Raw genomic sequence first — 13,724 nt, 5'->3', positions numbered from 1 at the left:
ACCTCAATAGACCTGTGTTTGTTTTTCCCCCAATAGAGTTATGTCCTTTTAGCTCACATGTATTTTCATTTATTTGGGTTCTTCTTCAAGTACTTGCTCATGTCCATTCCATTGTAGGCGTGTGTGCTCGCCACATGCACAGGTGCTGGAAGTTTTTTCCCTCAGTGGTATCCATAGGAGACTGGCTCTGGCGCCCTCTGGTGTGGTGTGCGTATGCCGCGGTATAAGGGGTGCTGCCAGCTCCCCCACCCTCGGTTTCTTCTTACCGCCAGTGACGGTGCTGGAACGTCTCCTTGCCTTGGCAAGCTTACTCCTCTCAACTGTGCCTAGTTGAGAACTTTCTGTAGATAGTTGTTAGAAATTTGTTAGTTTTATAGTTCCCTTAGTGTAGACTTAGTGTTAGTTCGTTAGTCCCAAGCAGGACTTAGCCTAGGGATGGGGCATGCCCCGGTCCCCGGGCTTCAAACTTTGTGTCTGTTGCAAGAAACCTATGTGAATCAGTGATCTTTATAGAAGCTGTTTGAAGTGCTTAGGGGAAACCCACAGTGACAAGTGTCGAATTTGCAAGAGATTCAGACCTCCTAGCACCGCGGTCTCGGAGTGGAGCGCACTGGCAGCACCGGCCTCAGACCGGCGCCAGTTCCCACCCGCCACCCCGGAGAGCGGCAGAGGCACTCGGCACCTGGCAGTGCCATCCATGCCAGAGGCCTTTCAGGCCACAAAGGGCACTGCACCAGAGGGTCGAGACGCCAGTCCCCGGTGCCCTGTCACCCATCGCCAGACTGCCAGTACGGTTCACTGGGCACATCGATGGTCTCCAGCACGGCGGTCTGTTCACTCAGATTCCCACTCCCGCTTGATGGAGCAGCATCACTCGCTAAGCGTAAGGCATTGATCACAGGGATACCATCGCCGATCCACTGAACGGTGCCAGGATCGTGGCACCGAGAGCCACCGCCCTTGTACAGATCCTCAACAGAGGTCCAGGGCCAGAGCTGACCGAATCTGGATATACAGATGGCCTCGGCACTGTCCTGGTCCTCTAGACACGTATCCCCCTCCTTGGTCTCCAGCTGCAAAGAGGAGATCCTGCCTGCGGGCGAAGGGCCACCCATCAAGGGCACCAGCCTTCCCCGCTGGGCCACCAGTGGTAGCTTGGCCCCAGAGCCAATGGCCTGTCCCCTGGCAATTCTGGAACCCCTGGGGATTTTCCCAACCATTGCAGGGGCATAGGTCAGCCTTGGGGGCATCCGACAAACGGTCAGTAACAGTCTCCCACCTACCTCATGACTTGGACACAAAGTCAGAGCAGGTTCCCCAGGATCAGCCAGCCTCGGCTGAGGGTCCCATGGCAGAAGCAGCAGAGTTGGTAGACCTGCCTATACCTGCCTCCTCCTCTTCTTCACCTGATGAGACAATAGCGGGGCCCTCTCACCCAGTTCCCCAGGATGATGCCAAGGCTCACCAGGAGCTCTTGAAGAGGGTTGTCTCAAACCTAGGGCTGGAAGCCAAGGAGCTGGCGGAGCCCTCAGACTTCCTATTTGATGTACTGAATGCAGTGCTCCCTGCCGGGGTGGCATTGCCTGTGCACGAGGGAATGGTGAAAAATCACTAAGGCCCTGTGGCAGACACCTTCCTCACTGCCCCCCATCTCCAAGCTGGCGGAGCAAAAATATTACGTCCCCTCCAAGGGGTATGAGTATCTTTTTACCCATCCTGCTGTAACCTCACTGGTTGTATCAGCAGCCAATGAGCACGACACCTAAGAACAAGTAGACAAAGAGGCTCGATCTCTTTGGTAGAAAAATTTATTCTACATCCAGCCTCCAGCTGAGAGTGGGCAATCATCAGGCCTTGCTTGGCCACTATGATTTTAATATCTGGCAGTCCATGGCCAAATTCTCAGACTCGCTGCCAGAGGAACCCAGGAGGGAATTCCTGGCTATCCTCGATGCGGGCAGGGTGGTGGCAAGGGGCCCCCTCCAAGCAGCCTCAGATGTGGCAGACTCTGCAGCCTGAACCATGGCCTCGGCCATTTTGATCAGGTGAGCGTCCTGGTTGCAGTCGTCAGGTCTTTCGACAGAGATTCAACAGGACCTCCATCCAGGGCCTCCCGTTCGATGGCCTGGCACTGTTCTCCAAGCAAACAGATAGTAAATGGCCAACCCTGAAAGACTCTAGGGCTACTTTGCTCACTCTGGACCTGTACATGCCGAGGCTGGCAGGGAAGCCGTTTTAAGCTGCAACAGACCCGTAGGTTCGGGAGCCAACCTTGGTCAAAGCCCTTCCATAAGAAGGGCAAGGGCTGTAAGCGCCAGCGAGGCCACCAGCCGGTATCCTCTGCTCACTCGAGCTCCACCCGTAACCGACCCAGTGGGAAGCAGACATTTTGAGGGTGCGCTCGAGGGCAACCTTCCAGCCTGTGTCCTGGATCCTGCTCTCCTGTTATTTTCCAACTGCCTGTCCTTCTTCCTCCCTACCTGGGCCTCTAATCACATCGGACCGGTGGGTCCTCAGTGTAGTATCAGGAGGATATACCCTCCAGTTTATTTCTATCTCCCCCTCCCTCTCCAGGGACCCGTCTCACGAGCATTTGCTCACTTGAGGTGCAAGGCCTTTTGCGGGTGGGAGCTGTGGGGGAAGTCCCACTGCATTTAAGGGGCAAAAAGTTTTATTCCTGTTATTTTTTAAGGCCAAAGGGAGTCTATGGCCTATCCTCGACCTGAGGAACTTCAAGAAATTGAAGTTTCGCATGATCTCCCTGGCCTCCATCATTCCTTCTCTGGATCCGGGAAACTGGTGTGCCACCAAGATTTGAAAGACACTTACTTTCACGTATTGATATTCCACAGTCACAGGTGGTCCTACGTTTCAAAGTTGGGACTGGCCACTGCCACTTTGCTGTGCCCCCTTTTGGCCTAGCAACAGCGCCAAGAGTGTTCACAAAACGCATGTCAGTGGTGGTGGCCTACCCCAGGCGTTGGGGTATCTGGATTTACCCATACCTCAATGACTGGCTCATCAAAGGCCTCTCCAGGGTCCAGCGCAGGGTTGAGATGCTGCAAGCCACTCGTCAAGCTCTGGGTCTGCTGATAAAAGAACAAAAATCAATGTTAATCCCAGTCCAACAAATAGAGTTTATTGGTGTGGTACTCGACTCTACCCGATCCAGAGTATTTCATCAGAGGCCAGGTTCAGGGCAATGTCACATCTAATTGCCAGCATCACCGCTCATCTGCTCACCATGGCCCAGGTCTGTCTCAGATTATTGGGGTCCCAGTCATGTGGAATCCCCTGCTTCTCACCTTAGATGCCTGCTGGAACTAACAAGAACTGTACCGGGGAAAGAATTGGGCCCAGACTAAGAAGGAGTCGAGTCTGTGAAAGAAGCTTATTGGAACATCTCTGAGGGTGAGATTCACCTGTATTCAGTTTCTTAATGTATTAGGCTTAGACTTGTGTGTTTTTGGTGTTACTTGGTGACTTACTTTTTTTTGCCTGTTATTACTTGGAACCACTTAAATCCTACTTTTTATTCTTAATAAAATCACTTTTATTTATTATTGAACCCAGAGTAATTGATTAATACCTAGGGGAGCAAACAGTTGTGCATCTCTCTCTATCAGTGTTAGAGAGGGCGGACAATTTACGAGTTTACCCTGTATAAGCTTTATACAGAGTAAAATGGATTTATTTGGGCTTTGGATCCCATTGGGAGCTGGGTGTCTGGGTGCTGGAGACAGGAGCATTTGCTAAGCTGTTTTCAGTTAAGTCTGTAGCTTCGGGCCCGTGGTTCAGACCCTGGGTCTGTGTTTCAGCAGGCTTGCATGTCTGGCTCAACAAGACAGGGTTCTGGAGGCCCAAACTGGCTGAGAAAATGGACTCAGAGGTAGTCTCAGCACATCAGATAACAGTCCCAAAGGGGTCTCTGTAATCAAACCCGTCACACTTATGATTGGAAGGAATCTCAACTGGCCATCTGGACCATTCTGAACTTTAGACTCTGGCATGGTATGTTTGAGGTGTGAATGTGGAGTGAGTAAGGTTTGTTTTGTAATTTAAAAAAAGAGCATTTAGACTAGAGTATTATATACCAACACTGTGTCTGGTGTCTGCCTACTCCCCATCCCGTAGGGAGACCTCTATTGCGAGTCTAACATGTGGTGGAGAATGCGGAAGGGGGAGAGAGATTAAGGAGTGCCGGATTTCAAGATGGGGTCTTACAGTGTTGGGAAAGTCCATATTTAAGACTAATAAGGCTAACTCCTTATTTGTAAAATTAAAAAAAAGAGAAAAAAACACATGAAACAATACCATGTGGTGGTGTTATAATAATGTTTAAAACACTGTTTAAGAAGACAAGTCAAGGGGTGAAAGAAGCACCCCAATGGACTAAAGTTAAAGCCCCTTCTCTGTCAGAGAAGGAGATTATTGCATTTGAGACATGCCCTTGAATGGAAGATGCAGTGGAACCGGATGTAATATTTGATATCTTTATAAACACGCTTAAGAAATCTGTACAGCTGTACAAGCCTAATGCCAGTAAAAAGCAAACGGCTGTAGTATGGCTGTTGTGGCAAGCTGTAAAAAAGACAATTGCATGTAGGGGGAAGGTCTGTGGAAAGATACAAACATTACAAGAGAATTTTAAAATTTGCCAGGTACATTTGGAGTGGGAAGTAAGGCAGGCACAGATAATGCAAACTCCATTAAAACAAATGAGAAAACAAATACAAAATTTTAAAAAAGAATGATGGATTGAAAAAAGATTAAACAGACAAAAATAAATTAGACCATCAAGTAATAAAAATGAAGCAGTTAATTCAAAATTTAACTAAGAAAAAGGAAGAAGAGATGGGAAGCATTCCTCACAGTTGGTGCCAGAAAGCTATCAGCATTAAAAAAGAAAGTAAAAATACAGATGCTGTGTGTCTGAAAAAAAAAAAATTGTGGTTTTTTTTCTATTTGAATTCCAATAATATTTGGTATGAAAAGAATCTGCAAGGAGGTCAAGAGTAAAGGGAATTTGACCAGCCTCAAGAGGGACTTTATACTAAGTTAAGAAAAAGAATAAATAACTGCCCGGGAAAGCCTAAGCCAGAAATGCCTGTAAGCAGTAATAGAATGAAGATCTACCATTAAGAAGGCAGCAGGGAAAATACAGTCAGAGCAAATATAAATAATTGCTGCGAGTTCGTCAGACTTACAGTTGATGGTAAAGTCATTAGGCCCAGTAAATATAAAAAAAACTAGCTACATGGCTAGTACGGTGGGCAGAGTTAGGAGGAACAGAAAATTTAAATATAAGTAAAATTTATAGGTTAATTGGGGCAGCTACCACTGGAGAGATTAGACAGGCAGTAGATCGAGCGAGAAATGCTTTGGACAGGCAGCCAGAAGCACACCAACTAATACCACGATTTATTATGCTGTTAGGAAAAGAGATAGGTCAAAGACCTATAAAGGTGTTATCAAGTGCAGATTACATAAAGCATGAACATTCACCCAGAAATTACCTGTTAAGAAAAATAACGTTAAAATTATTGACTGAAAAAATAAAACCGGTGACTAATCCCAAGGCGAAGGTCACCAGACATGTCACAGTTAATTCTTTGATGGCAGTTGATTTAAATCAGAGGGAATTTTGAAATAATGTGTTTTAAGGATTGAACAAAAATGTATTAGCAATGTCTACTAATTTGGTAAACCAAGCAGCCCAGAATGAGAAGTTAAGTGTTATGGATGCACTGGAGCACTGGACAGTATGCCAACAAGTAACAGAAGGGGAAAGTCAGGTAAAAGCATTAAAACCAAAAGTACCTTTTATTAAAACAATTACATATTCAAATGAGAGTGTTTATAAATCAGAATACCATATAAAAAAAAAAAAAGGCCATAGTAAAGGACAAAACACCCCATCCCAAGGAGGTAGAAGGTGGAATAATCAAAATAAGCCCCAGAAAAAAAGGAAATGTAATTTGAAATGTCGCTTGGAGGTATTTGAAATTAAGGGAAGAAGATATAAATAAGGAAAATGGAAAATGTGCTAATAAATAATCAAAAAATGCAAAGAATATAGGAAAAAAGGTAGAGAGTGGGGTAGTAAAAAAAATTGTGTTGTGTGCATTATATTTTAAAAAGAAAAAAATAATACCAGAGCTCGAGCAAAGATAAAAAGCTTAGTGTAAGTATTTAAAATAATACGGCCGGAGGCATCAAACATTACTCTTATGGAATAATGGCCATGGATTCACTATTAAGAATCCTCATAATTCAAAAAGGGTATAAATATGGCTTTTGGCTTTTATGTTTTTTAAATATTTGAAAAAATGTAGGGGTACACAAATAAATATATATGAAAGCACTTCTAGAATAAAAGTATAAATAAAAAAATACATTTGATTGTTCGTGGGACAAAATAAATAAAAAACAGAAAAAATAAACATTTTAATCCACAATGGCCAAATATTATTTCTTTTAAAAAAAAAATGGCAATTTCTCATTGGTACTATATTTTTAAAGAGTGGTCTCCTAGTGTCACAGCTCTTCTATATTTTATGCTATATCCTATTGTAATATTATTTTGATTAATAATTTTGTTAACCTTTAGTATGCTATGTTTATACTGCCGAATAAAAAAGGAAGAAGTTTTGGAGCAAGTGATATATAAAATTAAATTGCTTGCAAAATTATAAAGTAATACAGTAATTAATGGAATTAATCATGTATCAAGAGGGGGAATGTTGGGAGATATATCTATATCTATAGATATAGATATAGATATAGATATATGGATAGATAGATATACATTATGATTCATATATCCATGTAATATGTTATAGGTCATTGAGGCCTGGTATGAATGACACATGCTTGACATAAATACGTGCTGGCAACCAAAGCAAGAACTTAAGGTCAAGGGCTATTAGAACTATTTGTACAAAAACAATCTTGTTATGTTCCAAGAAAAATATGGAAAATCAGCAGAAAAGGAAACAACACTAGCTGGACTATTATAAAAATGTATAAGAATTGGAGGAAATGGCACACCTTGGATCATGGCGGCCCGCCCAGAATTGTCTCTTTAAAATTATGTGAGTAAAAGGCTTAGTAAACAAAGGCAAAAAAATGTTGCTGCAACTAAATGAACTGTAAATGAACTGACTTCTGCAAATCAAAGTCGTATATTAATCCAAAGCCCCATGTAGATATAGATGTGATTTTCACCAGCTCCCCACATCTTATAATCTAATGATCAAAAGAAATCTCGACTGGCCATTGGGACCATTCTGTCCTTTGGGCTTTAGTATAGATGTTTGGGGTGTAAATGTAAAGTAAGGTTTGTTTTGTAATCAATAAAGAGCATTTAAAGTATTATATACCAACACTGTGTCCAGTATCTACCTGCTCCCCATCCCATAGGAAAACCTCTATTGTGGGTCTAACAATGGGACCTCAACCCAGTCCTCTCCAGGTTCAGGGGTTCCCCCTTGGAGCCCATGGCTTCTTGTTCTCTTTGGCATCAGTTGTGGAAGGTTGCATTCCTTGTAGCAATTACCTCAGCGAGGCATGTACCTGAGATCAAAGCCCTGACATCGGAGCCACTATACACGGTGTTCTACAAAGACAAGGTCCAGCTGCAGCCCCATCAGACTTTCTTGCCTAAGATGGTGTTGCATTTCTAGGTTAGCCAGGATATCTTCTTCCCGGTGTTCTATCTGAAGCCGCACATGACCAATGAGGAGAGGCGGCTGCATACTCTGGATGTCTGGTGTGCCCTGTCATTCTACCTCGAGCACACCAAGCCCTTCTGCAGATCGACCCAGCTCTTTATTGCAATCACTGATAGGATGAAGGGCCTTCCATGTTCTTCTCAGTGGATTTTGAATTGCATCATCACCTGCATCCGTACTTGTTACAAGTTGGTGCAGGCTGTGCCTCCACCAGTAGTGAAGGCTCACTCGACCAGGGCTCAGGCATCTTTGGCTGTCTTCCTAGCACATGTCCCTATCCCAGGACATCTGCAGGGCCGTGACGTGGTCTTCGGAACACACGTTCACGACCCATTACTCCATCACTCAGCAGACCAGAGATGACGCTGGCTTCAGTAGAGCTGTGTTGCAATTGACACATCCATGAATTCCTACCTGCCTGCGGTGGTACTGCTTGGGAGCCACCTACAATGGAAGGGACATGAGCAAGCACTCGAAGAAGAAAAGACAGTTACCTTTTCATAACTGTTGTTCTTCAAGATGTGTAGCTCATGTCCATTCCATGACCCGCCCTCCTTCCCCACTGTCAGAGTTTCCAGCAAGAATGAACGGAGGGTGAGGGGAGCCGGCAATGCCTCTTATACTGGTGCATACACGCGCCACTCCAGAGGTGCGCCAGAGTTGGTCCTCTACTGATAGCACTGAGGGAAGAACTTCTAGCGCCGGTGCATGTGGCAAGCACACACACCTACAATGACCTCTGATTCGCTGTATTTTTCTTTTTCATTGCAATTTGTCTAATATGCCTTGAATGTAGCAGTGGCAGCAGATTCACATGACTTTTATGTAGCTACAGTGGTTTGTAGAATGGACTTCCATCTTGAGCAGTCTCTTGCAAGTTTTCTTCCTTCGGCAAGAGTCTATACAGAAGGATGTAGGCTTCCTAAATCCTAAACTGCATTTTCCAACCTCATTCATGGTCAGCCTCATGCTTCACTTCCTTTGACCTCAGCTCTATAAGCCTTCTGTAAAACCATATCTTCTTCTGCACATTGGATGTGCACCATTGCTGTCATCTTGTTCTCAATTGGTGCAAGGCAGTAACTTGACAGGATTGTCTTAACTTCTCCTTGTTTGTGACAAAATCAAACTAAATGTTAATACATCATAATGTTTTACACTGAAATCTGTTTAGTTTCCTCTCCTCAGCTGTTCTTAATGGCCATGTTTCTGCCCCATATAACAGTCATCATCACTTGTTCCTTGGGTGCTTGTATCTTAGTTGTCACACAGACATCCCACAGCCCAAGCAGATGTGCTTTGAAGTGCTGAAATGCCATTGATATGAGACTGATCCAACGTATCTTTGGATATAAACCCTTCTGCTGTCAGCCAACTAACCAGATAGATAAAGCTGTTCAGCCATTCACTGTCTTTGCTATCTACATGCAGTGCTGGCAGGTCATTAGTTTCCATTTTATAGGAGGTATGTATGTATAGCTTCGGTTTTATCACCATTGATCTTAAATTCCATAGATTCTGCAGTTTTTAAGAGCTCTTCCAGTATTAGCTGTAGTTGGGCAGTAGTCTCTCCAAGTAAGTTAATGTCTTCCGTATACTTGAGATGAATCTGTAAATCTCAATGTTCGACTTTGGCCTCAATCAGTTTTGTCATCAGACAGTCTATTACAACCTTAAATAAAGTAGATGGGAGAACTCCATTCCTTGCTGTACTCCTGATTTTACTGAAAACCAGTTTGTAATACAACTGTTGACCGCATACAGCTAAGTGTACTGCAATACGGTTCCTCCACTAGGCACACTAAATCCTCAGGCACCGCAAACTGGCATAGTAGTATCCACAGGCCTGATAGATTGATTGGAGCCAAAAGCAGCTGCAAAGGCCTATAAATGCAATGTTAACTTCCTCTTGTCACTCTAGTAGTTTTTCAATAACATTCTACAGAATGTATATAGCATGGATTGTAAATCGACCTGTATGGAAGCTGCACTGGTTGTCTCTCCTTTTGGGGTTGAGACAATATTTCAGTCAGTTCAGTAGAATAATCATAAACACCTTCTCTGGGACTGACAGCGGTGATATTCCCCTTTAATTTGAGCAAACTGATTGCTCTCCTTTTTTTGAAAAAAGGAATGATGCAGCCCCTTTTCCAATATTCTGGAATGTGGCAGGTTTCCTAAACTTTTAAGAGAACTAAGGAGCCAGTGAATTAAATCCGAGCTTCCTTTCTTTAGCAGTTCTAGTGAAATGTTGTCAAGAGCAGGTACTTTATCATTTCTTAACTGTTTGACTACAGGCATCACTATGCCTTGTTATGCAGTAAGAATAAAATGCTTCAGCCTTCTCCGACACTGAGATATTAATATTTTCTCTCACATTCATTGGGCTTCTTTATTTCTTCAGTGTTATTTTCTCAAAATCTAATACTCTTGTGCCACTATTCTGTGAAGTTTTTCTTCTCTGTTGATTCACATGATTTGTTTTCTCATGTTTGATTTTTCAACCCTACTAATTGTGCATAGGCTTGGAGGTCATTTGTTTCAGCATGCATGTCTCTATGGGTATGGGATAGCTACTTGGTGCCATCTACAAAGTCAGAGTTCTCTAACTTCTGTGTGGAAGTCCATTGTATGCCCCTGTTCTGCGGTCTTAATGCTTTCTGGGACTGACGTAGAAGAGGTTTGATATTTGATATATTTTGGTGGAACAGCTGGAGATATTAAAGCCAGAATCATGAAAGCCAGACATGCCTTTGTAGCTCTAAAGCCAAGCTAGATAAATAGAAATCTTGCCCTCCAAACAGAAGTTTGAGTATTTAACACCATTGTACAGTCAGTCTTACTATATGGTGCTGAAATTGGAGGCTTATTAAGACCTTACTATTTAAGCTCCAAGTTTTCATAAATAGCTGCCTTAGACAAATCTTTAATATCAGATAGTCAGAAGAAATCACAGAGAACTCTGGAGGAGGATGAAATAGAAATGGATAGGACAGGAAATTATGGAACAAAAATGGAGATGGCTAGGACATACATGGAGTAGAGACAGGTACTGAGCTGGAATTACCAGGACAAGAAATTATGAGCTAGACTAAGGACAACATGGGAAGACAAGGTAGAAGCAAAAGTGAAAGCTATCAGAATGACATTGGAAGACACCAGGACTGCCGCAGTAGACCAGCAAAGATGGAAGGCAGTGATGAAGGCCCTATTTCCTCATGAGATAGAAAGGCATAAGAGAGAGGAAGAGAGACTGCTCTGTGAACCTGTTTCTGGATATGTTTTATTCAACAAGGGCAAGCAAGAGGTCCCCGGTCTTTTATTGTGGATGCACGTGTTGCCATGGATGGTGGTCCCAAGGGGCACCTGGGTAACATGCATTGCCATGGTAATTGTAAGAATTCCTTGAGCAGTAATTAACTGTTTGTTCTTGCCACTCAGTGCTAACACACAGTGTAGTAGAGTGAAGCTGGAGGAACTTTATTCTTTTTTAAGCCACCACCAAAACACTAATTCAGTTGTTCTTACAATAGAACTCTATTGTGTGTGTGTGTGTCTGTGCATGTGCATATTTGAACCCTCAGTACATTTTCAAATAATGTTGAGTCTCACTGGCATCCAGAAAACTGTGGAAATTCAGTATTAGCTGAAATCCATCGTTGATTTCTCACTATGATTTCAGCATACATGACAGGTATTATTATTCATTGTTCAGAAAGCTCTAAAATACTTAGGCACAATGGTGATACTTAATAGTCAAGCTTCTAATTTTTGCTGACACTTGGTTGTCACACATTTAATGTTTAATTAAGCAGTGTTTAGGGCAAAGAGCGGGGGCACCGGCAATCAGAATGTACAGGAATTGCCATACTGGATTTATATTCCTACCTCTGCCACCAACTTTCTGTGCAGCCTCAGACAAGTCACTTAACTTTAATTTGCCCATTTGGAAATCATACTTACCAATAATCCTTACCAACTTCACAAGGGTGCTGGGAGGTGTTAATCATTATTTGTAGTGCTCTAATGAAAGGCATTGTAGTAAGCTAAGTGCAAAATATTATTACTTTTTTGGGAGGGAAGGAGAGAGGGACAGATCAAGAGGTTTTGGGGGTTTGGATTCATATATTCTTATGGTGATACTTAAAGAGAAGACAAGGAAAATGTAACTTCTTGTGGAAGCTCATGAGAGCTGCAGCTTTAAACTAAAACTGATATGGTGGACATTCCAAGCCATGATGGCAATGCAAGTCTGTCAAACTTTGGAAACATAGTAGTAATATACAGACTGCAATGGATGGTATATTATGAAAATATAATTCAGCATGATCTTGAAAATGCATTCTATTCACAGCACCTGTCAACCGGTAACAAATCCTTTGGTTGCAGTCTCACTGTATATACAGTACCCTGAAGAGTGGCACATCTTTTGGGCCTTGTATTATGTAATAATGCAAACAGTGAAGAAGCTGTCCAAAACTTTTGAGCCTCTAATATCCAGCTTGATTGCCTCTTCTCCTTTCCACAGGGACAGCATCAGGATCTAGAAAGGATGCAGCTACATCTCCTGTACTGACAGGCAGCAAAAAAGAGCTTGTAACCACAGCCACATCACCAATCCAACATGACAGATCACGGTAAGATGCTGGGTAATCTCTGGTTTAAGATTCTGCAAAGGCAACCATCATATTCCCCAAGATGCAGCGAAGTGGCTGAGTTTCTGTGATATTTCATGTTAATGCAAGCTGGATAATATAAACTAAAAACTGCCATGTCCTTTGACGTTTATAGTAAGCCTTAAATTGCTTGTTAGAATAAGAAAAGCAGGAATATGCCAAGTTCTAACATTTAAGTTTTACTTAGATTTTGAATGGAAAGTTCCAAGTCCTGACATGTTAAATACATTTGTAAATAGTTTAAAGGGATGGCATTAACCCTGGTTAGGTTTTAAATCCACTTGAAGATTTTAATCCCCCTCCCCCTCATATTTTTCCCCATATTTTAGCAAATGACATTTCTTTTAAATATCTTGTACAAATGTTATTTTATGTTTAATGACAAGCTACAAAATCACATTAAGTCAGCAATTCCTGATGATACCATGCATCAGCTAGAAAGGCTTTGGGAGAGCAGCATTATCACTCTTATTCCAAAGAAAAAGAAGAAAGCAGAATTGTTGTTACCCTTATTGGACTGAAAAACAACTTGGCCTTTTTGAGGGATTACAATTCTAGGCATGAGTATTTAAAAAAAAAAAAACAGCAAAACCAACACCACCCCATCCTTACACTTTGTGTCAACAGAATCTTTAGTTAAACTAATTGAGTCAGTGTATGGTAATATAGGATTATACAGTGTTCTAGAATACTAGTTTGATTGCTCTTTGCCACAGGTGACTAAAATGTAGGACACACTTCACAAGAAGAGTTACAAATTACTTGAAGAAACTAAAGGGCTTGGCAGTTGAATCAGGGTTTAATAATTTTTTTTAACTCAATGTACTAAATTCTATATCATCTCTACGTTCTTGGGAGAGGCTGGCAGTTTATTTCTATCTTCTGAGGAAACTTGTGATATATAATAGGTGAAAAACCATTATTAATATTACAAATTTCTACTTATTCCATAACATAAACAACATTTTAAAAAAAAAAAAAGGATGATATTTCTGGATGGATATAAAACCTGGGTAGATAGAAGGGTTCTGTTTTCCACAGCTACATGTTTAAACAAACAAACAAAAAAGCACAAAACTGCAATAAAGCATTATCTTCAGAAGCCAGCATTGTCTAATGATGAGCGTCTGTGAGATATCGTTGGGTATTTTCTAGTGACAATTTAGAAACAAGTTTAAAACTCCCCTACAAGCAATGAGGAGAAGGTATAAGGTAACTGTAGAAATCAAGTCATACAGAAAAAGGAATCTGATTAAAAAAAACAGAAGGCCCATACTAACCGCATGGGAGCATAAAATAATCATTGAGATATAAC

General features: G+C 42.2%; 1 protein-coding gene across 1 annotated transcript in view; it reads left to right on the top strand.

The window, feature by feature from the left end:
• The window catches only part of KIAA1328 (KIAA1328 ortholog), a 254,190-nt gene that overhangs the window by 209,563 nt on the left and 30,903 nt on the right, over positions 1 to 13,724 (top strand). The window contains exon 10 of the mRNA XM_030565790.1: positions 12,262 to 12,370. Coding sequence (XP_030421650.1) covers positions 12,262 to 12,370 — 109 coding nt within the window. The remainder of the gene's footprint in view (positions 1 to 12,261; positions 12,371 to 13,724) is intronic.

This window comes from Gopherus evgoodei, chromosome 6 (assembly GCF_007399415.2).
Source record: "Gopherus evgoodei ecotype Sinaloan lineage chromosome 6, rGopEvg1_v1.p, whole genome shotgun sequence".
NCBI lineage: Eukaryota > Metazoa > Chordata > Testudines > Testudinidae > Gopherus > Gopherus evgoodei.
The sequence above is the reverse complement of the archived record's forward strand: the minus strand, read 5'-3'. Positions and strand labels throughout refer to the sequence as shown.